Source organism: Verticillium nonalfalfae (genome assembly GCF_003724135.2).
Source record: "Verticillium nonalfalfae strain VnAa140/NRRL 66861 chromosome Unknown scaffold_21, whole genome shotgun sequence".
Lineage (NCBI taxonomy): Eukaryota > Fungi > Ascomycota > Sordariomycetes > Glomerellales > Plectosphaerellaceae > Verticillium > Verticillium nonalfalfae.
The window spans coordinates 1-23,381 of record NW_021167246.1 but is presented as its reverse complement, the minus strand read 5'-3'; the positions used below and the strand labels follow the sequence as shown (position 1 = coordinate 23,381).

Genomic DNA, 23,381 nt, shown 5'->3' with positions numbered 1-23,381 from the left:
AGGGTCATATACGCCCATCTTCCTAGGCCAACAAGATCACGACGACACCATCTTCTGTGCTCTACCCATGTCGTCAACAGAGCCCTCGGGGCCTCATGGCGGATCCAATGGCGACCCCGCGGCGCCAGTACCGCCCGCGGTAGCTCCCGCTGCCGTGTCTGCCAACCCAGAGCTCGACCTCCCCAAACTCCAATCTCTTCCCGCCGACCAGCAACAGCTATTCCTGCTGACTTCGGTCGCCGCCCTGACCAAACATGTTCTCGCGCTCTCCAACGATGACTGTACCGCCCAGCAGTTCTACCTCAAGAAAGAAGTCTTCCAGATCATCAACTTGACCACCCCTCAGCCGACCCGCGTTGTGAGGAACAATCTCGGAAAGTGTCTTGCGCATATATTCGGCCACGGAGACCGCAAACTGCTGTTCGAGACGATCAACGACCTCGTCAGCATCACACAAGGAGGCAAGGGCAAGGCCGAATCCTCGCAGCGCGCCAAACATGCGGCTGTCGTGTGCCTCGGCGATGTTTTCGCGTCTGCAGGAGACAGTGCGATCGGCCTGCACCCCATTGCCTGCAGCGCCATGCTGAAGCTCCTCAAGCTTTCCTCAAACCACGCTGGGTTGAGGGCAGCCGTCTTCGCATCTCTGGCGAAGGTGGTCAAGATGGTCGAGGGCAGTATGGACGAAAGCATTGCCAGGGACATCTGGAAACAGGCTAGGAGCTTTGCGACCAGCGACAAGGGCGCCTTGGCCATCGTGTCAGCATGCCGCTGCCTCCGGGCGCTCGTGCGGTACACGCCATACTTTGAGGTCTCAACCGACTTTGACAAGCTGCAGACCGTCATCTTCAAGGTCATCGACTCGCCTTCGACGCAGGTCCGGCATGCGGCCGCCGATACCCTCGCCGAAGCCATGCTGCGCGCATACAACGAGACAGGGGCCGCAGAGGCTGTGGCCAAGAAGAAGCCCAAGTCCAAGGCTCTCAAGCGCCAGAGTACCATCCCAAGCAACCTGCAAGACGAAGACGATCTTCCTCCGTCTCGATCGGAGAGCCCCGCGCCTGGTGGAAGGAAAGGACAGACCTTGGCGCTGTCGCTGGCGGACATTCTGAAAATTCTGACCGGACACTACACCAAAATCTCTACAACGAACAGGGCGCGGGCTGCCATTGGAGTATGCTTCGGCAAATTATTCAGGAAGCTAGGCGAGAAGACGGTCGAGACAAACTTCCTCAAGATTGTCGACAGCCTGTCTGTTGATATTCTTGGCCACCCCAGCATCACGAACAACAGGTACCGCCTCCTGGTCTCGCGGCGCATCACAAACACGATTCTGCAAGACATCATTGGCAAAAAGATACTCGGCGAGTCAGGTCAGATGGCTGCAGCCAAGGCCATCACCAACGACATCATCAAGAACTATCCTCAAGCGCTCCCCGAACGGCCCGAACCTTCAAAGCACACATTGATCACTGCGCTGGGCGTGGTGGCGTCGCTAGTGAAGAGCCTCGGGTCAGCAGCGAACGGCTTCGCCGAAGCCTGCAGGGACGGCCTCCTGGGCGTCCTGCAACACCCCAGCTATTCAGTCCAGGTCCATGCCTCGGCATGCATGAAGGAGCTTGTGCTTGCTTGCCCTCAACAGTTGCTGCCATGTTTGTCCGTGTGCATGAACAGCATCAATCGCGAATTGTCCCTTTTGACAACGGGGCGCAACTCCCCTCGTCGATGTATAGGATACGCACACGGCTTGGCTGCGACGCTCAGCGCAAGCCCTTCGCGGCCGTTGTACGGGTCTGTTGATATAAACAGTCGAGTCCTTACCATGGCGACCAATCTACTGAAGTCCAGTGGACAGTCAGAGCTTCGGGTTTCTAGCACGCAAATCCAAGTGGCGTGGATCATGATCGGCGGTCTTATGTCGCTGGGACCCAACTTTGTCAAAATCCATCTCTCGCAACTACTTCTTCTCTGGAAGAATGCACTGCCGAAGCCCCTGTCTAAGGACAACACCTCCCATCGTAGCTTCCTGGAAGCCTCCTTCCTCACTCATGTTCGCGAGTGCGCTCTCGGCTCCATTCTGGCCTTTTTGCAGTTCAACAGCCGCCTCCTCACAGTTGATGTATCGAAACGCATCGCGACAATGCTTCAGAACACATCGGCATTCTTGCGATCTCTGCCAGCAAAGAAGCTGACGGATGATGTTGCTCAGAGGCTGACGCCGGCTCTTCAGCTGCAAGACTTGGACATGATGGTACAGCGCCGCGTTCTGCAGTGTTATGCTAAGCTGGTGAACCTCAGCCCAGCCGGGGGCAGCGAGGCTCTGATTCAGTCGAACCTCCTCACTCTTGCTATCTCACTGTTTGCCGATCCCGAGAATTATGCGCCTAGTTCCTCCATCAGCGCTTCTATCGCCAGTGCAGCCGCAAATTTCGAGACTGTCTGGGACGCCGGCGACAACTCTGGGTTCGGCCTCACAGGCTTGATCTCGGGCTTCAACATTCGACGTCTGCCGGGTCAACACGAGTCCTCGCTCGAGGAAGGCTATGCTCATCAGGATAACACCCCAGACGAGGCCATTGACCGACTTCTCCTATCTCCCATATGTGGCAGTCTTGAGCATGATGCCTCGCTTCTATACATCGGAAACAATACCACAGATTCCAGCGCCCCCGATCCACCAGCGACGGAAGTTATCAACATGGCCATCCAGCTGTTTGCTTTCGTTTTCCCCCTGACTCCTGCTAAGGTGCAAGAAAGCATTCTCGAGCAAATCAAGACGTTCATGTCGGCTGGATCATTGCAGAGAGATCCCGGTCGGAAGGCAGCCATCAATGTTAATGTGTGTCTTGCCATCCATTCAACCCTCCGCGTTGCCGCCAAGGAAACACAGGCACCTTCTGGTGATGTCACGACCTTGGCTGTGGAGAAGCTGCTCCAGGAGATGCTGCGCGACTTCATCATAGATGGGGATCAGTATGTACGAAGTATCGGCTACGCCGCTGTTGCCAGGCTTTGCAATGCCTGCGGTAATGCCTTTACCAATCATGAGATCAAGTATCTTGTTGACACGATTGTGGCGAACCGAGAACCCAGCGCCCGAGCAGGATGTGCTATGGCTATGGGTTCGATCCAGAAGCAGGTCGGCGGTATGGCGGCTGGCTACCACTTGAAGACTGTTCTCGGCGTCCTCATGTCGCTCTGCAGCGACCCTCACCCGATAGTCCACTTCTGGGCTCTGGAGGCTTTGGCGTTGACAGCAGATGCGGCCGGTCTCAGCTTCTCCACCTATGTCCCGGGCACGCTGGGTATGCTTGTGCAGCTGTACGTCTCGGACACTCACAATGCGGAAACTTCATCAGCCGTAACCATGAATCTCGAGATGGAAACGTCGACCACTGCTGCACTTGCACGATGCGTCGACTCGTTGATCAATGTCCTGGGACCGGACCTGCAAGACTCTACCAAGTCAAGAGGGCTCATCCTGGATTTGGTGGGACAGTTCCAAAACGAGGATGATCTCGAGGTGCAGAGAGCGAGCCTTAGCTGCTTGGAACACTTGTCCCTTTACGCCCCTGGCTACATGGAATTCGAAAAGTACGTCAAGCTTCTTCAGCACTATTTAAATTCTGAATTCGCCACGCTGCGGGACGTTGCTGTCGATGGACTGTACAGTATGATGAAGAGGGATCCAGAAGACGTGATCAAGGCAGCGGATAAGGGTTTCGAGGATGAACTATGGCTGGTCCTTGACACAATCCCAACACACGATGGCATCCGCAACATTCTCCGCAACTGGCTTCGACAGACCTCTTTGACCAAGACAGAGGCGTGGCTGCAACGCGTTCAGGGCGTTCTCAAGATGACGCGGGCGAAGCCCAAGACCGACCCTGACGCAAGCAAGGCAAAATCAGGCGGACTGCCTGACCTCAGGGACGAAGAAGTGGCTGGCTTCGCAGCTGCCCTCGGAGCGGCCAAGGATGATCCTGACACCAAGGCAGCATCAGAGGTCGAACCGCTCCGTTGGCAAGTAACGACTTTCGCCATCAGCTGTATTGGCGATATGTTCGTCTTGATCAATAAGGATGTCGCGACGAACGGAGAGTCTGCCGCCCAGGTCGCCCTTCAGGGCAGGATCGCTGATGTTGTCAAGATGGCTTTCTCTGCTTCGACATCTAGTGTAGTGGAGCTGCGCATTTGGGGTCTCAAGATCATCGGTGATGTTCTTAAGATGTTCGGTCGATCGCCTGATCCGGATTTCGAGGAGGCTATGCTGCTCGAACAGTACCAGGCTCAAATCAGCTCTGCACTTACACCAGCATTTGCCGTTGACTCGTCGCCTGAACTGGCGGCCGAGGCTGTCAATGTCTGCGCCGGCTTTATCTCGACTGGCATCGTCACTGATGTCGACCGCATGGGCCGAATCCTGAAGACGCTGGTGACCGGGCTAGAGAACTTCTCCAAGGAGAACGAAAATGCTGGCATTGGCGAGCTTAAGGGTCTCAGCTCTAACGCTCAGGTCATGGTTAAAATGTCCGTCTTCTCAGCGTGGGCAGAGCTCCAGGTAGCCAGCTCGGAACAGAAATACCTTCTGGAGGTCCTGAAGCCTCATATTGGTACCTTGACTCCGCTTTGGCTCGAGTCACTTCGCGAATTCGCCAGGCTGCGATTCGAGCCCGACATCTCCATGACTCTTGGGCCCCCCTCACTTTCTGGCAGTCTTGACACCATCTATGCTGCCCTTAACCGGGAGACGCTTCTCAAGTTCTACCAGGAGTCGTGGCTCAAGCTCGTGGATGCCATTGCGAGCCTCATCGAGCAAGATAGCGAATTCGTGTTCGATGCTCTAGATGGCAAGGAGGTCGACGGACTTGCTACCAACGGCAGCGGCAAGGGACCCGACATTAACTATCGCGATGAGCCCGTCGCCTTCTTCTTCGTTCTCTTTGGCATCGCGTTTGAGGCTCTAGCTACTCGCCCAGGACAGACTGACTCGCTGGCGACACAAGAGCAAAACTTGGCCATCCTCCGGGCTCTGAAGAAGATTCTGCATCCAAGCGTCTCTGGACATGCGATCTACCGCGACGCCATCTTTTCCGAGACGATGGACTTGCTGGATCGTCTCGTTCTGACAGAGGGTCTCGACGTGCAGGGCGTCATCGTAGAGATTGCCCGGGCACTTTGCGTTTCCCACCCCTCTGCGCGCAAGAAGAATGCTGCCGACGATGGTAACCTGTCCGACGACATCGAGCAGCTGTTTGAGCTGACACGCATCATTGTGCTTGTACTCTCCGGTCTGCTGCCAAATCTCACCGGAGAGAACCAGCCGATTCGTCACCAGATGACGGAAGAGGCGATCCTGCTCATCAGGTCGGCTCTCAACGCGCTTGTCGATGCTGCAGAAGTGTTCCCCTCCATCATCAAGACGGACCTCCACGCCTGTATCATCCACATATTCGCCACGACTCTCGCAGCACCATCCTGCCAAGAGGTCATCGTCGCACAGTCGCTACCCACACTCAAGCGCTTCATCACTAGCGTGTCCGGCTCGCGGAGGCCGGTCAACGAAGGCGAGGCGTCCGCAACGGATGTGCAGCTCCAAGGGTGTCTGCGTCGGTTCCTATCAATCTACCTCAACGCACAGAAACGTGAGGCGTCGACATCGCTCGCCTGCGTGAAGAATTGCTTGCTTGCCATCACAATCCTCTTTACAGGTGGGACGAATCACCTTGGGGCGAACGAGCCGCTCGTGGCTCGGTATCTTGATGAGCTGGTTGACTGCCTAACGGATCGCATGGTAAGTCTTGTGTTATGCACCCCTTTTCTGCCTCTTCCCTGCCCAAGTGGCACGATACCCCTCCAAGTAGAAGCTCTAGACTGGGGCCACGCTAACACGCCACTCTCATAGACTGCAAAGATCGCTGCAAACTGCATCCGCTCCCTGTTCCTTCAGCCGAACCCCACGCCCGCTGACCAAAGCCTTGCGCGATACCTGCTGCCTCGTCTGGTTGCCTTTGTGACAAACACGGACCCGGAAGACCCAGAACGGGCGCGCGCCCTCGTGGCGCAAACCCTGACGCAGTACGTCGCGTCGATCGCCGCCGTCGGCAAACGCGAGCGCACAACGGCAGCGATGGCGCTCGTGCTGCCGACATTGCTGGCACGGGCCTCGGCTGAGGGTGACGATGCGTACCAGGACACGGGCGCGCGGCTGCTGGAGCTGGCGCACGCCGATCAGACGACGTTCAGGGCTATCGTGGGCGGCATGAGCGAGGCCCAGCGGGCGTTTCTCGAGGAGGTCATCCGGGCGGGCGGCCGCGCGTCGAACGAGGCCAGAGGCGCTGCGGGCAGTGGTGGCGCGGGCGGCGACAGCAGCGGGGGCCAGCCTACCATCGCGCTGAAGATGAACTTTGGGGGCTGATGCTATGGCTTTGAAACGAGGTGGGGGCGGTGGGCGGTTTGATATTAGCACGTTGTGATGGAGGAAACGAGTGACGTTCTCCCTCGACCAGCAAGATGTGACCCATTGATAGGAACAGGGTTAGAGCCCAGCAGTCCGATGAAAATATACGTCCGAGATTTCGTGCAGCCAGTTCCGTAAAGGGCCAAATCGGGAGCCAGCGCAGGACACCACCACCATTTCGGAATGAAGTAACAAAAGTGGCGAACGGATGACGGGGAGAAAAGGAGGCCAACCGTTGTCGTTTTCTCTCTCCCTCCCGCTCTCCCTCTCTCCGTGTCAGCCACCCATGGCCGGAACTACCCGAGGGAAAACAATTGGGGGCCAGGGGACCAGGGAAGGAGGGAAAAGGAGAAAAGAAAGAGGGCGTGTCAAAAAGGGGGGGCGGCCCGGCCCTGCTGAAGACAAAGAATCCTCCGCGAGGGGAGGTGTCCTCGAGGACCCAGGACAAGTCCGGGGTTTGTTGGCCTGGGGGCGGCTGTCACGCGGCTACCCGCGATGCATACCGGACCATGAGCTGCTCGGCGGACTTGGGCCTGCTGAGCGGCTCGTGTCACGCGAGATATGGCAGGGGGGGCCAAGCTCAATGATTTCGGGGTCCCGGATAGCGTTGCGTTGACTGACGGATGATGGAGGAGGGGAGGGGAGGGGGGAGGGTTCGTTCCGGCAGCGGGTCGTTGCGGCAGCGGATGGGGAGGGCCAAGAGGTAGGAGGAGGCTGGCTGGCTGCTCCGATTTCGATCCGCGCGAAGTTCGAGGTTGGTCCGGCCGGTTGATGCGGCTTGCTGGACTCGGTTTCGAAGATCGGGTTCGCGCAGCTCGTTGCATGTTTGCTTTGGCCATGTGGATGGTCTGCCGTGCGGTGAGGTTCCTCCATTGGCAATTCCCCCTGAGAGGTGCCCACACCGGCCTTGCTCCTCGTCTTTAGCCTCATAGATAATGGCATGTGAAGGCAGTCAAGCCTGGGTTGCAGACGCGGACGAGTCCCGTCTCGCAGTGCCGCCATGTAGCTGCAGATGAAGGCGCCTCTGGTCACGTCTGCTTGACGAAGATCTTCGTAGGAACGAACCCTCATAGGGGGCGGTCGGTGCTCAGCCTTGTATTTCTCGGATGATATTGCACAGTTGGGAAGAGTGTCCGGCCGGTCTGAACATCAATATGCTGCCTTTGATGTGACATGATTCAAAGATCTAGAGTTGTCATCACATGTACATCCCATTGTCTTTCACATACGCAACATAGACTGCAGCCTGTCTGTCACAAAGTGATACTCGTGCCTACGTAAACCTAAAAATGTCGAGAGAAGAAGAAAGGGGGTCGGTTACACAGAGGGCATGCACAACAACACAAACAAACCCGCAAACGCACATCACTCAGTCAAGCCAAGCGTAGGCGAACCTCCTCCCCCCCCCCCCCCCCCAAAACCCCTGTCAGCCTGGACTCGTCTACGTCACTCGGGAACACAACAGGCTGCATGCCCAGCTGTCAAATCCCCGCACCCCCTAACGTCTCCTCCCGATCACATCACCAGCCCCTATGCGGCAGGGCCAGGCATCTCATCACACGCCCTACATCCTTCAGGCCGGAAGAGCCAAGACATGGCAGATGAGAGCCGAGGGTGTGGAGAATGGCCCTGTTGTTTGCCTCACCCACCTTCTTCAACCTGCATTCCGGGGAACATCCACCACCGCGGCGCCGTTCCGGCTCCCCAGCGCCGTCACACACAGACACACACAGACACATACTACCACATAATCACAATTAATGCATGCATGCATGCATGCCCCCGGACACTCAGGACTTGACACATCCAATGGAAACTGGCGAGGCCTTTCTGCATGGGCGAACTGCTCAGCCTGGCGACGCGGCAATACAAGGGGCGTTCTGGCTGAGCGGCGTGTTGCACAGCATGTTCAACATCACATAGCCTGCATGCTCTTCTTTGTTCGTCAGCCCACTCTCAGACATTTTGCCAACCTTGAAGATTTGCTTTAATTGATTAGTCGGGTGAAACTAGCAGAAGTTAATCAGCCCCGAAGGAAAAAGAAAAACGAGTTGTTGAGTTCGCAAACCATGAACCTAAATCCCCGCGCCTTCCCAGAATAGAAGCCCGTTTCGTGATCATTGTGAATCCTTCGTTTCACTCGTGAAGGGGCCGCGCCCGCTCACACGGCCCTTCGCCTCGCCCGTTCAGGCGATCTGGACGCCCGACTCGACCCGTTCGCGATGATGGGCGGGCCCTGGGCTCGGTCACCGTATCGGTCACCGTGTCCGCGTCCTTTTGACGTCTTGCTGCTCTTGCTTTTGCCGTCCGCGTCCTTCTTGTCCTTTTTCGACTTGTCCTTGTGTCTGCTGCCGTTGCTTTCCCAGTCTTCGTGATGGTGCTGCTGCTGCTGTTGTTGCTGCTGCTGGTGGTCAAGCCCCCGGATCACTCCCTCGTTTGTCAGCCGCACTTCAAGGATCTTTCTTTGAAAGAGCTGGCCATTCAGTTCTTCAACGATGCCGCAGGCCACCTCGGGCGTTTTGAACGTCGCAAAGATGTGACCCCTCAAACGTCCGTCGTTGTCGCGTGGAAACTCAATGTGTTGGAGTTGGTGCTTGTCCGCCGTGACTACCTTCAGGGATGCTTTGATGAGCTTCCTCAGCTGGTCCTCAGACGAGCTCGAGCTGAGATGTTTGACGATGATTTTGCGCTGTTCCGTGACTAATAGGCCTGCCGAGGATGCGGAGGAGCTGTAGTGCTCGCCAGTCGCCGCCGACGACCCTTCGTCACCGTAGCCTGGCCCGTCGTACATTGCGTACTGTTGGGCTCGGTAGTCGTAGGAGGGCTGCCGAACTCGACCGCCGAGCGCCGGCTCCATCTCGTACGGATAACCACCTCCAGCATCGGTGTAGCCGGTGGTGCTGTTGGACGAGGAATAATACGGTGTCCTAGGGGTCTCGGCGTGATACGGAGCTGGCAATTCAACGGGCGAGTAGGGCGAATATGGAACACCAGTGGATGGTGTTTGAGCAGACCACTGTAGAAAGGGAAAAAATGTCAAAATACTACACACGCTGTGCAATGCTCAGCATGCTTACCTTCCCATGATGACCAGGGCTCGCAGTCGCTGATGGCTTTACAGCTACTCCGTAAGATGGCGAGGTCATGACCGACACGCCGCGTACGTGTGGTGAGGCGATCGACGGTGCTGACGACGACGGGTCACCAATGAGCTCCTTGATCTTGATGCGCTCCGTGGCATTGCGCCCGTCTGCAATGATGCATCGGCCCCCAAACTCGCACTGATTGAGACGTCCTACGAAGATCGTGTCAGAAAAGCAAGGCAGTGTGCGCTCGCCACGTGGCTCACCTAATGCTCGACGAAAGTTGTCCTCTCCTTTGACACGGACCCAGCCGGACGTACTACTGTTGAAGATCTCAACATGCTCGACGATGCAGGTATACCGAAGCCAGTCCTTCAGCTCGTGCCATGATGTGCCAAAGGGCAACTGGGTTGTCGTCAGTGTCAGTTTGATGAGATTGCCGGGCCATGTCTCCTCCAGGGGGCCCACGGACATTGGCAATGGTTATGTAGTAGAGGCCCGTCTTGCAACCGGGTTCTACGTCTCGCTGAACGCTGTTGGCCGCACCCGTCATGGCTACGGCTTGGGTGGGAGGCCGAACAGTGACCAAACACGCGAGACAAACGCTGAGACTGGGAAATTCGCGTGTTCGTATTCGTACGACTCCGAGAAGAACGACAAGGGCCCTCGAGGCAGTGTGATCAGTAGCACAGCAGCGATGAATTTGTGACGCGATCGGTGCCAGGCGGACCGTTTGCTCTCTTGGACAGGGAATAGCAAACAACGCAGAGAAAGGCAAAAGACCAGACGGAGAGGGACGAAGATGGCATCGCGAAGGCGGATGATCCCAGCCCACATCCTTTATAAGACCATTGACCCAGCCCCAGATTAACACATCAGCAAGATGACCTAGCAGGGTTTGTGAGAAATCTTGATTGCCTTTGGGATCCAATAGAGTGACAACTCCTTCTTGCTCTGGCTAGACTGCTTCGACGGCATGGAGCCAACGCCGGGAAGCCATGCATCGCGCAGGTTCAAACTGTCGGGAGAGCAGCCTTGTTCCCGGGGGACTGAAGATCCTGTTGTCTCCATTAGGTAAAGGCAGTGATATATTTTAGAGATGATTGCAAGAGCCCCGTCCACACGCTTACCTCTTGCCAGCCGCCATCGGCATACACATCGGCAGGCGCACCATGCACAGGGTGGAGGGGCGTCGCGTGCTATAGTACACGTACTGACCTTGTCCTGGATGCAGTGGACCTTGCTTGTACTGCAGACGATCACAGCCCCATAGAGAATGCAGAGAGGCGCCATCCGAGTCCCCCAACCACGACTCCTGATTGTTACCGCCGAAGGGCGTTGCATAACTAGGTCTGGATGGTTAGCCAGCTACGCAACGTTATATTGACTGCCCTGCAACGCAGCATGCAACGCAGGTGCGTCATGACCGCAGTCGGCTGTCTGCTCAGCCGAAATTCTGGCCCAATCTGGAATCCGTGGACCGGGCTCATGGACCCCCCTTTTGTGCCCATACGAGCCTTCCGATGGTAGCCAGTGTTGGCCAAGCGAATGTCGACAGCCGAGGGATCGAGGTGTGGTAACACTTGGTGGTCGTGCGAACAGGGGATGCCAACGCCGGGGAGCTGTCCCACCACGTCCGCGTCGAAAGCTAAAGCTGCCAAGAACATGACTTGGGGGAGGCTCAATCTGACGTTGGCCTGGCTCTCTTCGGTTGGTTGATAGATCCGGGACACGTCCTGCAGTGAAGCCAACAGTCAGGTGCCTGTCCCGGCGCTTCAGACACCCACGACAAATCGCTTCACAAGGTGGGATGGCTCAGTAAAAGACGGGTTCTCCGTCTGCGGTGTGTTCTCCGAGTTATGTTGCCGTGCTGGCAATCACAATGGCTGCCCATCATCTTTCCATAGACTTGCATCCGCTAATGCGGCCTATTCGAATTTGTCGCACTCGCCAGAATGGCTGCCCATGGTTTCTTCTGCCAAGTCACATCAACTAGCCAGCCAGCGGCTGCGGGACGACACACACTAGTTCTCTGTCGTATCTGACAGAGGAAATGCTGGGGTTTTCATTGGAACCGGCGACGGCTCCGCAGGCAGAGTGCAGCAATGAGGAGTGTTAAATCAATCCGCGGCTGGCCCGCATCTCGCCGTGGCCTCGATGCCCTGCTCAATGATGTCGTGCCCACTCAGGACTTCGCAATGCAGCCTCTCCCGCCCGGCGGGTGAGATTCACTCCTTTACCCACTTGCCTAATGCAGTACCGCGCATGCGCTGCACCTCCCCCCAGCGTTGAGTTCGAGCAGCGCCCAATCCTGGTGAATGGTACGTTATGAGGCGCCTTCGGATGCAAATCGCAACCAAGTATCGCGGCTGCAAGTTGGTTTTCCGCGACAGTCAAACAGCTCCGACGTGGATGTCAAACCGTGGAACTGGGTTATTTCTATGCAGAGAGCCAGAGTTTGCACTGCGGCTACATGCCTAGCATCTCATTTCGACAGGGTGGCGGTGTCCTGTCTGGTCTCTAGACTTTTCTGAAGGAGAAGGTATCGTCCATGGCTGACAGGTCTTCATTTGTCACAACGGACGAGGTCACTTCCAGGCCTCGAATATGTGCGAAACCTGACGGTGTGTCAACCCTGCTCGAGTCGAGCGTCACGTCGCCGACGTGGGCGTCTAGCCACGGGGCTGGGTGCTGATCCGAGTCCCCAAGACTGGCCAGCACGGTGTGCGTAGAGTCGCTGCAGAGTACGACTGGCGGTTCGCCCGGCCAAGCGACCCATGCTACCCGGGGCTTGCCAACGGACTTCGAGGTGGAGGGAAGTCGAGATGCAAAGTCCACGGCCCGGGGACCATCCGATAACGGATCCCAGGTGAAGAGTAAGCCACCATAGCCTTCCCCCTCGCAACTCACAACGAGGAGCTCGCGGATGCTGGGATGCCAGGAAAAGGTCGACACGTCTCCGTGGAAGAGGAGAACGGCTCGCAGCTCTGACGAGGATAGATCCCAGATCCAGAGAGTGCTGGGAGAGTCTTCCATCTTGGTGGCAGCAAGAACCGCGGACGAATCGAAAGAGACGGCTGCACAGCCAGTCTTGGCCTCTTGGCTGCTGCCGCTGGTGCTGTTGACTGCGCGAGTGGGGGCGGTTACGGTTTGCGTGGCTCTGACGAAGGAGTGGGCGGGAAGACCCATCTCGCTAAAGGTGATTTGTTCCTGCCATATCTGGTGTACCTGTCAGTGAGATGCACATGATCCGCCCCCCTTCGCCGGCCGACAACGCAGCACACCAGACGGGGGCGTTGGGCCACTGACTGACCTGTACAGTATCCTTGGGCACGATGAGGGTTGGGTGTTGAAGTCTCAGGGCGTCCGTCACGGCTGCGAGGTCGAGGATGTAGACGTTGCGCGTATAGTCGCAGATGGCAGCCCGACTGGCGTCGGAGCTGAGGTGGCAAAGTTTGACACCTGCACCAAGCTCGTGATCCTTGACGTCGCTGGTGAAACCCGAGGGTCCAGACCATTCCTTGAAGAGATGACCATCGGGCGTGTAGAACAGGACTTTGTGCTGTTGGGAGGGCGACTCCCAGAGCACAAGCCACCGACCATCAGGCGACCACTGCAGGCTCTGTGCATCGACGGTTTCGGGGCTCCATGATCGCTCAACTTGTCGGGAGACGGGGTTGTGGATGCTGATGACATCCTTGCCGGCGACCCTGGTCAGCAAGGCAAAATGCGAAGTCACGGGATGGAAGGAGAAGCCTCGTGGGGCGGATGAGGCGTGGTGGAACTTGGGGTTGTTGATCTCGATGGATCTGGAAGCGGCCAGATCGAAGATGGTGAATTTGAGACCAAACTGGGTGGACACGCAGACCTCAGAGTCAGTGGCGCCAAACTGAATCAGTGTTGGTCGTGATGTGGCCGACGCGGGGACGCGCAGGGTGGCATGGAACCCTTCCCGGACGGCAGAGAAGACATGGATCTGCTCAGCCAGAGCCACCAGAAGCTTGGTGGATGACGGTGACCACTGGAAGGCAACGACGGGCCCTGCGATGTCGGACGGAAGGGTGATGGTGTTGATCGTCTCGAGGCTCTGGACCGACCGGACATTGATTTTGGAAGAGAGCAGCGTCGCGATAAGCGTCCCGTCGGGACTCGCGATACAATGCGGGGATGCTATGAAGTCGTTTAGTGCCGTGCGTGTCATGTTTGCGAGCCTGGTAGCTGCTGCTGCATGTTGGACCTACATTTGAAGGCGCGTGTGAAATGCATTGCGACGTGGTACTCAGGCGCCAACACGAGAGCGAGATACGAATAGGAGATACACAGAGCGATGATCCGGATGGAAAGGACGAGATTGTCGATAAAGACTATTTGGAAGAGATGTACGGTCTCTGATGCCGGCTGGCTGAGGCACGGATATGGTTCAACATTGATTTGGTAGAGAAAGAGACACCCGAATGCTCACTGCTTGTCGAGAGACAGAAACCAAATATTGACCGATTGCCGGTTTGAGCTTAGCGCGGGGTAGCTTGCCCCTCATCGACCTTGTACCTACAGGTACATTGTACCTCACCGACTCACCGAACCCCCCGCCAAAGACGCACCAAGCCCCTCCGGAAAGCGGCCTTCTCCGTTCCTTCTCCGCTAGGCGTGTCACAGGGGCCCGATTATTCAGCAAACCCCTCCAAGGCTGTCAGATCAGTGGACCCTGCGCCCTGCAGCGCGGAGACGTTATCGCCACAGCCATTTCTGACTCAATTCAACGACACGACATGATGATATGAGTGCGAGAATTGCATCTTTTCCACATCCCATCTATTGTTTGGCTTCCTCTCTTTTCTGTGTGTGTGTTGTGCTTTTCCATAAACCCATCGACCAGCGACGCGGCCGCCTGATCATCCGGGCGCCCCGTTGCATGGATGACTTGAGCTCGGAAGGCTATCCCTTGCTCCACGGCAACTCGTCTGACTCTCCTCATCCTCTTCCTCCGAATGACGACCATCATGAGGCATGCCCTTTGGAGACGGGCCTCATTCGCAGGCTGCAGAGCCTCGAGACGGCAGCCGACGCCAAGGTGTCTTACCACGGCCGCCGCCACGCCGTCAGTGACACCCGATCCTGCACCTCATCCAGCCCTTCCCGCGAGTTCCACATCAAATCGACGTGACGCCCTTCGCGATGCCAAACCCTTTTCCGACTTTCTCACGGACAACTTTCGTCGTCAGCACGACTATCTGCGAATTTCTGTCACAGAACGCTGCAACCTCCGCTGCGTCTACTGCATGCCCGAGGAGGGCGTGCCACTCTCCCCGAGCCGCGACATTCTGACGACGCCCGAGATTGTCATGCTCTCCTCCGTCTTTGTCAACCAGGGCGTCACCAAGATCCGCCTCACCGGCGGCGAGCCCACCGTCCGCCGCGACATTGTGCCCCTGATGCGCCAGCTCGGCGCCCTGCGGCCCCACGGCCTCCAAGAGCTCTGCCTCACGACAAACGGCCTGTCGCTGCACCGCAAGCTCGACGCCATGGTCGAGGCCGGCCTCACGGGCATCAACCTGAGCCTCGACACGCTCGACCCCTGGCAGTTCCAGATCATGACGCGCCGCAACGGCTTCTCCGCCGTGCGCAAGACGATCGACCGCGTCTTCGAGCTCAACCGCGCCGGCGCCGGCCTCAAGTTCAAGATCAACTGCGTCGTCATGCGCGGCCGCAACGACGCCGAGATTGTCCCCTTTGTCGACATGACGCGCGACCGCGACGTCGAGGTCCGCTTCATCGAGTACATGCCCTTTGACGGCAACCGCTGGAACGAGGGCAAGATGCTCGGCTACGCCGAGATGCTCGACGTCATCCGCGCCGCCCACCCCACCGTCGAAAAGGTCCGCGACCACCGCAACGACACGGCCAAGACGTGGCGCGTCCCCGGCTTTGCCGGCCGCATCGGCTTCATCACGAGCATGACGCACAACTTTTGCGGCTCCTGCAACCGCCTGCGCGTCACGAGCGACGGCAACCTCAAGGTGTGCCTCTTTGGCAACGCCGAGGTCTCGCTGCGCGACATCCTGCGCAAGTCCAATGGCGGCGAGCCCATTGACGAGCAGGCCTACGAGGCCATGAAGCAGATTGAGATGGACAGGCGCCAGGGCCTCGCCACGTCGGATCAGCCGCTGGGCACCGCCCTCAACGAGGCCGAGCTGCTTGACATTATTGGTATGGCCGTCAAGCGGAAGAAGGAGAAGCACGCGGGCATGGAGAATCTGCAGCACATGAAGAACCGGCCCATGATCTTGATAGGTGGGTAATGGTTCATACTTTTTCTCCCCCCTTCTCTCTCTCTATTTCTCTCTTCACATGTTCGGATGGTCACTGCATGAATTGGCGTTGGGGTGTGCTAGAATTCCAGGGGGGCCGGGGACGATACCGTGTAGACGCGGCACTGGCACGGGCAGAGGCACAGCTCAGGGGCTCAATCTGATGAACAAATGAATGATTTCTCTTTGTTTTCCTCTGATAGGAAGGGAGCTAAATAGCTGGTTGTAGATTCCAATTCAACTGGTCGCTCTCCCATCTCTTCTTCCGGCGGCCCCAACTTGTCGTTCAACGCAGTGCTCCCACCGCCAAGTCCCGTGTCATCCTTCCTCCGCCAGGCGTCGCGACCTCTCCCTCGCCACCTCCTCGCCGCCGCACCATCGCCCGCTCAGCTCTCCCACCGCGGCCGGCTATTCTCAACAACCCACCCTCGCCGAGAGCAGGATGGCAGCCCCGCCAAGAAGCTCACGCACGTCTCCGCCTCGGGGACCGCGCACATGGTCTCCATCTCCTCCAAAACGCCAACCTCGCGCGTCGCAAAGGCCGCCTGCACGGTAACCTTTACGACGCCCGAGCCCCTGCGTCTCATCGCCGAGAACCAGATGAAGAAGGGGGACGTCCTCGGCGTCGCGCGCGTCGCCGGCATCATGGCCGCCAAGCGCACCTCCGACCTCATCCCCCTGTGCCACCCCATCCCCATCTCCCACGTCAGCGTCGAGCTGCGCCCGCGCGCGGCGGAGGGGGGGAGCCGCGATGGCTGCGTCGCCATCGACGTCGAGGCGATCGTCACGTGTGATGGGAAGACGGGGGTGGAGATGGAGGCCCTGACGGCGGCGAGCACGGCGGCCCTGACGGTGTACGACATGTGCAAGGCAGTCGACAAGGGTATGGTCATTTCTGACCTGAGGGTCGTGCTGAAGGACGGAGGAAAGAGTGGGCGCTGGGAGATGCCGTAGACAGCCCTGCGCAACCAACAAAACGGTAAGCGTTCGAACTGACTCCTACTTTCGCGAGTCACGGCCTCAGTTGCTGGTTACATTGTCGTCGACGTACGTCTTATAATTCGATATAATCATGGGTGTCGTGGGCCTTATTCAAGATCGTCCAGGCAATGAAATTCAAGACATGGCAAGCATCGTTGCCCGACTCGAACCCCTCCACCATCCCAATTCCTTGCTCACGCTCCGCGTTACAGTCGAGTCATTGTACTATCGTCTTGAAATCTTTCAGCCTCTGCAATGGCAGATATCTTACACCCCGCATGCGTCAGTAGCCCCAGGCGCATTACATGTCTTGCCAATGAGCGAGCCCACATTCATCAGCAACGTCGCCTCGCGACTGGGACTTGTGGCCAAGGTGCTGCGAACGCCTGACTCGCCATACGACGTTGATGGTGCTCAACTTATGGACCCGGTATCCTGTCAACCCCTGAGCACTGGTACCATCCCCCCCCTTGCCAGTGCGACTGACTCTCGGGCATGGCAGTTGGGCCCCCATAAACTTCATCATAGTGCTCAAAGGCCCAGCAAGCGTGCTATGGACAATGCGACTGTCTGACAACGCCAGCGTTCCCTCGATGCAGGCCAGGCTTAGCATACATGGAACAAACGGCAAGACGCGAAGATCACTAGCCGACATCGCTGATGTGCTGTCAATTGATCAGCTCCAGGCGCGAAACACACATCTCGATTGCAATCGATCGCTTCTTGGTGACTGCGAAAACCTCGCGTTTGACGTCACAGAGAGGGTATGAATTCCGTCTGAAGTTGTTGCTGCTAGCATGGATGAGCCATACCCCATCCCTGAAGTATGATCGCCAAATGTGACTTCATAGCGTTCCTTAGACCGCGATTTGGGCGCCAACAGCACCTGGCGATCGCCTTGACAGAAGGCCTGAGCTCTTCACGGCAATCAATGTCTTCTGTCTTGGAAGTCATCATCAACCTTATGAATCAATCAATGTGGAAAGCAACGATAGTAATATCTGTCGATGCATGTGGAACTCGCTTCGTTCACCTAATCCTATCAGTACTACTTCCTCACGCGATAGAGCTAATGATGGATGGCCAGCGGCCGAGCTGAAGTGTTGCGACGTCACTTCACGGCAGCTTTTGTTTGTGTCGAAACCAACCCGGCATCGGAGATCCACGTGGCTTGACCTCTCACACTTAAGACCTCGACCAACGGACATATAATGTTGTGCCTCAGGCAATAATGCATAAGTCCTTGAACCAATCGCTGTTCGCCGATAACGCCAACTTCATTGAGCCACTAAGACCCTGCACGTAAATGAGCTGCAGGGATAGCGTTGCAGCTGGGTCGAAATTCATTCCATATGCGGCTAAGCCAATCTGACAGGTCAACTGCGAAGAGTACCAAGAGAATTTCCCAGCTCGATTTGCGACGTGCAAGATCTAGGGGTGGCCTGTTCCCCCCTCGCGGGCGGCCTTTCACGCCTATTTCCTTCCGGCTCCCTGCGAATGGGGAAGCAGTGCGGAGCCGGGGTAGCACTTCATAGCATACCGCATTATTATTGTCGGATCGCCAGATCTGAGAGTTTGCACCATTGGGACCGAGGCATAGGAGATGATGATGGAGGTAGATGGGAGGCTGCGGAGTGTTTATCGCGGGACTGAACGGTATCTACTGTGCATGTCGTACTTCTGCTCATGGTGTTGATGTCTTGCATTTCGACTGGGCTGGTCGGGACTCTTCGCAATGGGGTCTATTGAATTCTGTTGCGTAAGAGCTCGCTGCGGCTCCCACCGGCGAATCCACTTGACGATGGGGGGCGAAGTTTGAAGGCTCTCGTCCTAAATGTTTTGCCGCCGCCAATGCCGCCAACACGCCGCGAAAGAGCCGCCGATAGCACATGGTACAGTTGCACTGAAACGCCCAGGCTGGTTTGAGGGAATCCGTTGCTGTGCCAGAGGGAATGAGATGTGAAGTTTCTGTTCGGCACCACGGAAGACGTCACTGAGTCAGTATGTGAACGAGGCTGGACTGTTGCAACTGCTGGCCGTGCCTGGGACTTTGGACGGCAACGGGTGTTGACAGGCTGCGGTGGCTTCGCCGGCTCTTGGAGGCCTGGTTGTGGCAACACCATCCTTCTTCTCCGAAACAAGTGCGCTTCAACTCTAGATGCTCCACACCTGGCCGGCGGTCGTATCCATCAGGTGGATCCCCCGGCGACGGCTGGCTTCCGTTTCTGGCGTGAACGTAGAGCCGCCGTCAGCGCCATTAGTAAAAATTCTGGAGCCGAGACCTTCTAGAAGCCGAGATTGTTCCTTTGGTTCCCGAATCCCTTTGTCGCCGGCGGGCCATTCTACTCTTCGAGGAAGGTCGAGGTCGGCATTAAGCTCAGTCAGTCAGGGGCACCGGATCTAGTTGTGCTAGGTAGAGATAGGAAGGAAAACATGAAGGAAGGAAGGAAGTGAACAAATCCTGGGTCGGTGACTGGCAGTGAAGCGGAACTCGGGGTCACGAGACCCATCACCCGAAAGAAAGTACTGCTGTACCAAAGTGCCGACTCAAGTCCCTCAGCATGGGCTAAATGATCGCCTGATAAGGTTGCAAAACAAGAAAGACATTGAGCCAAGAGACCTGTACGTGTGGGATAGTTCTGGGAAGCCGAAAGTAGACTGGAGTTCGGTGCTGGAATGATAGACTGTTGATCGCTTTTTTCGGACCAGAAGACCCTGAATCCAAGGCGTGGGCGAGTCAAGGTAGGCGTTCAAACAACATCAATCCTACACGCTGCGTGGACTAGGACAGGGGTTGTTCGGTCACCGCTTGACCGCTCGTTGGTCTCGAGGAGCAGCCCAAATGCGTCACGCGACAACCAGCTGCCAGGCTTACCTGTCGGCTCGCCCGCCGTTACAAGTGCGCTTGTCGCCTGCTGTGTCTCAACTTATCATCTCCTGGTTGCCAGAGGCTGTGCCGAGGGATGGTAAGAACAGTCGAGGCTGGATTGAGGGCGATGCTTGGAAATTGGCGCCGTTCGTCTGGTCTGCCTGCTTGCCTACCACGGTCGGGCCAAGAGCGCACGAGCCGGGTTCCCACACTGGAGGGATGGGATCCTTGTTGTTCCATCACCCTGAAGATCCCGGACCGGTATCCTAATCCAGCAGTCGAGTAATGGCACACGCGAGAGGCTGGGACCTGGGACCCTTGGGATGCGCGATCGAGAGAAGGCAAGCCATTTCCGCCCGGCCTCGTGGCGTGGCAGAGTGATGCTGAGACGAAGGAGAAGCAAAGCCCGACAAGGGCGGGGCCGGATTGGGGTACGGAACTCGTGCACCTCGAGTCGGAAAGGCACCCCGACGTCGCCCAAGCGCGCCAGCACCTTGGTGCGACTGACCGAAGCGACAGGCGGGTTGGGCAACGGGATGATTCCTGTTGCGTTGTCAGTCGAGGGGCAGCATCAACAGCACCCTCCTAGCGGCACGAAGAGGCTCGTAAGCGACCAAAAAAATTGGTGGCAATGAGGCACATCTACCCTCGTGAGGGAACCCCAGCCTCTGTCTAGGAAGATGAGGCGCCCGTCAAGGGTTCCCCGACCGCCCAACTTCAGGGGACCTTTATCCGCCTTGGCCTGGTTGAGACTCTATCTGCGTCTGAGATGCCACGGGAATGCTTTCATCGATGACTGCTCCTTGATTGCTTTTTGCTTATCGCTCGTGATCGTCATTGTCCAATCCGGGTTCGGAAAGAAGTGCGGACTGGCGGTGACGTTTGAACGAGAGGTACCAGCTACCCTCCATCTCGACATGTGGCTGCAGGAATGCTAGTCATGGCCTTGGCCGTCCCGCTGGAGGATGGCATCCGAAAGACAGAGGCGCGGGCGCCGCGGTTGACGGCGCCGGCGAAAGCCTGCTGGGTCGGTCTAGGAGATAGAGAGATACAGGTGGATGGTAGTAGTGGTGGTAGCAGCGGCAGCGGTAGCGGTAGCGTTAGCGGGAAGACTGAGGGATGTGGGAGGACATGGAGGAGATGCGAGGCCACCGCTCCACCCCGTCCCCAAGCCCCAAGCCCAGAGCAAGGCCTTACGGTGGAGGCCCTGTACCTCTAGGGGACTAGGGCCGTGCTGGGGAGGGGCGGTGGGCGACAGGGGTGCGCCTGGCTTGCCTGAGATCCTGGGAGGCGGTTTCCGCCAATTGCCGCACTTTTAAAACCAATGGAAAGCCCCCTCTTGCCTCCTCCGGCCGTATCGGTGCCTCCTGCCCCCCCGTGCTCGTGTTCACTTGCCTCCCGACCATTACCTGCAGTGCCTTATCAGCGACTACTACTACCTATCACATCCCACCTCGTTCTCGTCACGATCGCTTCACCTTCCTCAACACCCCTCGCAACCCACGAGCCTTACAACACTTACCACTTCTCACGCCACCCCGTCCAGCACATCTCCATGTCTTCCGCTTAGAACCTGACCATTGTGTCACTGGCGTTTGCAGAACGCCTCGCGTAACAGCACCCGTGCCGAGAACACCAACCCGACTGTCACACCTTCGGCACCTCAACGACTCTCTTACCTTTTCTAGGTTTGAGTGTACATCGAACAGTCATACGACCTGCTTCGACGCTTTGTTGAGACCTCGATCAGTACATTCCACCCCAGATAATTCTCCGAGACAGCAGTCTCATCTTGTTCTCTCACCACCACAAAGATGACGGCTGAACTCATCATGCCGTCCGTCCGCGATCTGACCCACCCTCACGGTGGTCACTGGGAGCACTACGCTCTCCCTCAGCGCCCGCACTTCTCCCACACGCGCTCGCAATCCTATCAGCTGCCCAACAACAGCAATGCCAACAGCACACCCATCACCACCACTTCTCACCACACATCCCCATTACACACCCCAGGCGCAACCTCGCCAACGTCACCCGGCACTCGGTCTCTTGCTGCTGCCCGCCAGGCGCGACCACTCTTCATGCCTGCCGTCCTGCGCCCCACTGAGTTCTCCTCAAAGTTGCCTCGCTCTCCCAAGAACGAAGACGGACCTGAGAGTCCCGCCGACCTGAATCTGCAGCGCGTCAACAGCAGCTTCATCAGTCTTCCGGGCCTGAGCATGATCGGTTCGCGACTGAGCCGGCGCTCCACGGGGGACAGCGGAAAGGCGATGGACTGCGATTTGGATCCGGAGCTGTTCCCCGAGGTCAGCGGCGAACCTACGCGCAAGCACTGGAAGGTTAGCAACAGCCCATCTTTTTGCCGATTTGGGTTTTCTGCACAAGCCAGTTTACTAACACCATGAGTGCAGCCCGATCCTCACGCCTCAATGTGCGATGACCCTACTTGCCAGCGTACATTCAACTACTTCAACCGCCGCCATCACTGCCGCAAGTGTGGCAACATCTTCTGTGACAGCCATTCTGCGCAGACAATCCCTCTCGACCAGGACCTCAACTACAACCCTCGGGGTTCCCCCTCGCGCTCCTGCGGGCACTGTTTCACCCAGTTCATCGCGTGGAAGAGCCGAAACAACAGCCAGGCCAGCAGCGATCAGGGCTCTTCAGTCGACACTGCCGCCGGCCCCATGCCTGGTGCCGCCATCCCTACGGGAAGCGCGAGCCCTGTTCCCACCAGCAGCCCCAGTGGTAGCGTCACTATGGGTTATGCCAGAGGCCCGGAGGTTGCCGCCAGTGTGCCTAGAGATTGGAACTGGAGCACCTTCTAGGTTTCTTCGCCATATACGTTGTCGGCGCTATTTCGAAGCGACGACCAATTACACAACATAGACATAGACATACTCCAATACCCGCCGTCGACACACCCTCAACGTTAATCGCGCCCCTCCCCCACCTCCACCCATCACTACAACACGACAAGAGCAACATAGACAGCGGGGTTTGTGAGCATCCTGTTTTGGGATATGCTCTTTTCATTTTTGAGCGCGGCGTTTGGAGGTTAGCTTTGCTTTTTTGAGACGCACTCGACAGATCGAGAAGACGTCATACCTCGCTACGGCGAATGTTAAGAAATCACACAGGAACATGGAGGAAGATACACTGGCCTAGGACGCCTCTGTGCTTCTTGCAGACGGGGTCGCGAGCCTGTCTTCAGTTCTTCCAGCAGTCCCATATATTTTGAGGACGGAATAACTCCCGCCAATCAAGCATCAGGTTCGCAACTTATATCCTCATTGACTTGTAATATGCAGTGAAGTGACATGACGTCCTGGTATGACTTCAGAGGCCTTTGTGTGGTAGTAGGCTCGGGATATAGGGAGCTCCACCAAACATGGTTTACAACATTCCTCCATCACCTTCCTACCAGTGGGCCGTCTCCCGTTTGCGGCACCCTTGCCGTTCCCGAACAAAGATCTTCTTCTGCCAAATATGTACGACAAATAGCAGTTCGCTGATAAGACCATCTTGAAATAGATTCGCAGCTATTTGAAGAGCCGCGAAAGCCCCTTCTTGACTTGCTGATCGCGTGAAGCTAGGCGCTGGGAAGGGGGGCAAGGGAGAGGCGGGGTGTTTTGCATACTGCAAGAAGAACAGAACCAGAGGCTTCACGACCCCTCACCTGT

General features: G+C 57.2%; 5 protein-coding genes across 5 annotated transcripts; 3 read left to right on the top strand and 2 right to left on the bottom strand.

The window, feature by feature from the left end:
• Window positions 1-67: 67 nt before the first annotated feature.
• On the top strand, window positions 68-6,415 carry D7B24_003754 (uncharacterized protein; the record flags this gene model as incomplete). Its single annotated transcript, XM_028637941.1, has 2 exons — window positions 68-5,791; window positions 5,903-6,415. The coding sequence occupies 2 exons, from the start codon at window positions 68-70 to the stop codon at window positions 6,413-6,415; spliced, it is 6,237 nt and encodes a 2,078-aa protein (XP_028497092.1).
• Window positions 6,416-8,618: 2,203 nt separating this feature from the next.
• On the bottom strand, window positions 8,619-10,093 carry D7B24_003753 (uncharacterized protein; the record flags this gene model as incomplete). Its single annotated transcript, XM_028637940.1, has 4 exons — window positions 8,619-9,473; window positions 9,535-9,752; window positions 9,807-9,945; window positions 10,013-10,093. 4 exons carry the CDS (start codon window positions 10,091-10,093, stop codon window positions 8,619-8,621), a joined length of 1,293 nt encoding a protein of 430 aa, XP_028497091.1.
• A 1,967-nt stretch (window positions 10,094-12,060) lies between these two features.
• On the bottom strand, window positions 12,061-13,806 carry D7B24_003752 (uncharacterized protein; the record flags this gene model as incomplete). The annotated part of the gene is made up of 3 exons (XM_028637939.1): window positions 12,061-12,759; window positions 12,854-13,710; window positions 13,782-13,806. The coding sequence occupies 3 exons, from the start codon at window positions 13,804-13,806 to the stop codon at window positions 12,061-12,063; spliced, it is 1,581 nt and encodes a 526-aa protein (XP_028497090.1).
• A 722-nt stretch (window positions 13,807-14,528) lies between these two features.
• On the top strand, window positions 14,529-16,802 carry D7B24_003751 (uncharacterized protein; the record flags this gene model as incomplete). Its single annotated transcript, XM_028637938.1, has 2 exons — window positions 14,529-15,831; window positions 16,078-16,802. The coding sequence occupies 2 exons, from the start codon at window positions 14,529-14,531 to the stop codon at window positions 16,800-16,802; spliced, it is 2,028 nt and encodes a 675-aa protein (XP_028497089.1).
• A 4,710-nt stretch (window positions 16,803-21,512) lies between these two features.
• On the top strand, window positions 21,513-22,526 carry D7B24_003750 (uncharacterized protein; the record flags this gene model as incomplete). Its single annotated transcript, XM_028637937.1, has 2 exons — window positions 21,513-22,037; window positions 22,110-22,526. The coding sequence occupies 2 exons, from the start codon at window positions 21,513-21,515 to the stop codon at window positions 22,524-22,526; spliced, it is 942 nt and encodes a 313-aa protein (XP_028497088.1).
• Between the last annotated feature and the right edge of the window lie 855 nt (window positions 22,527-23,381).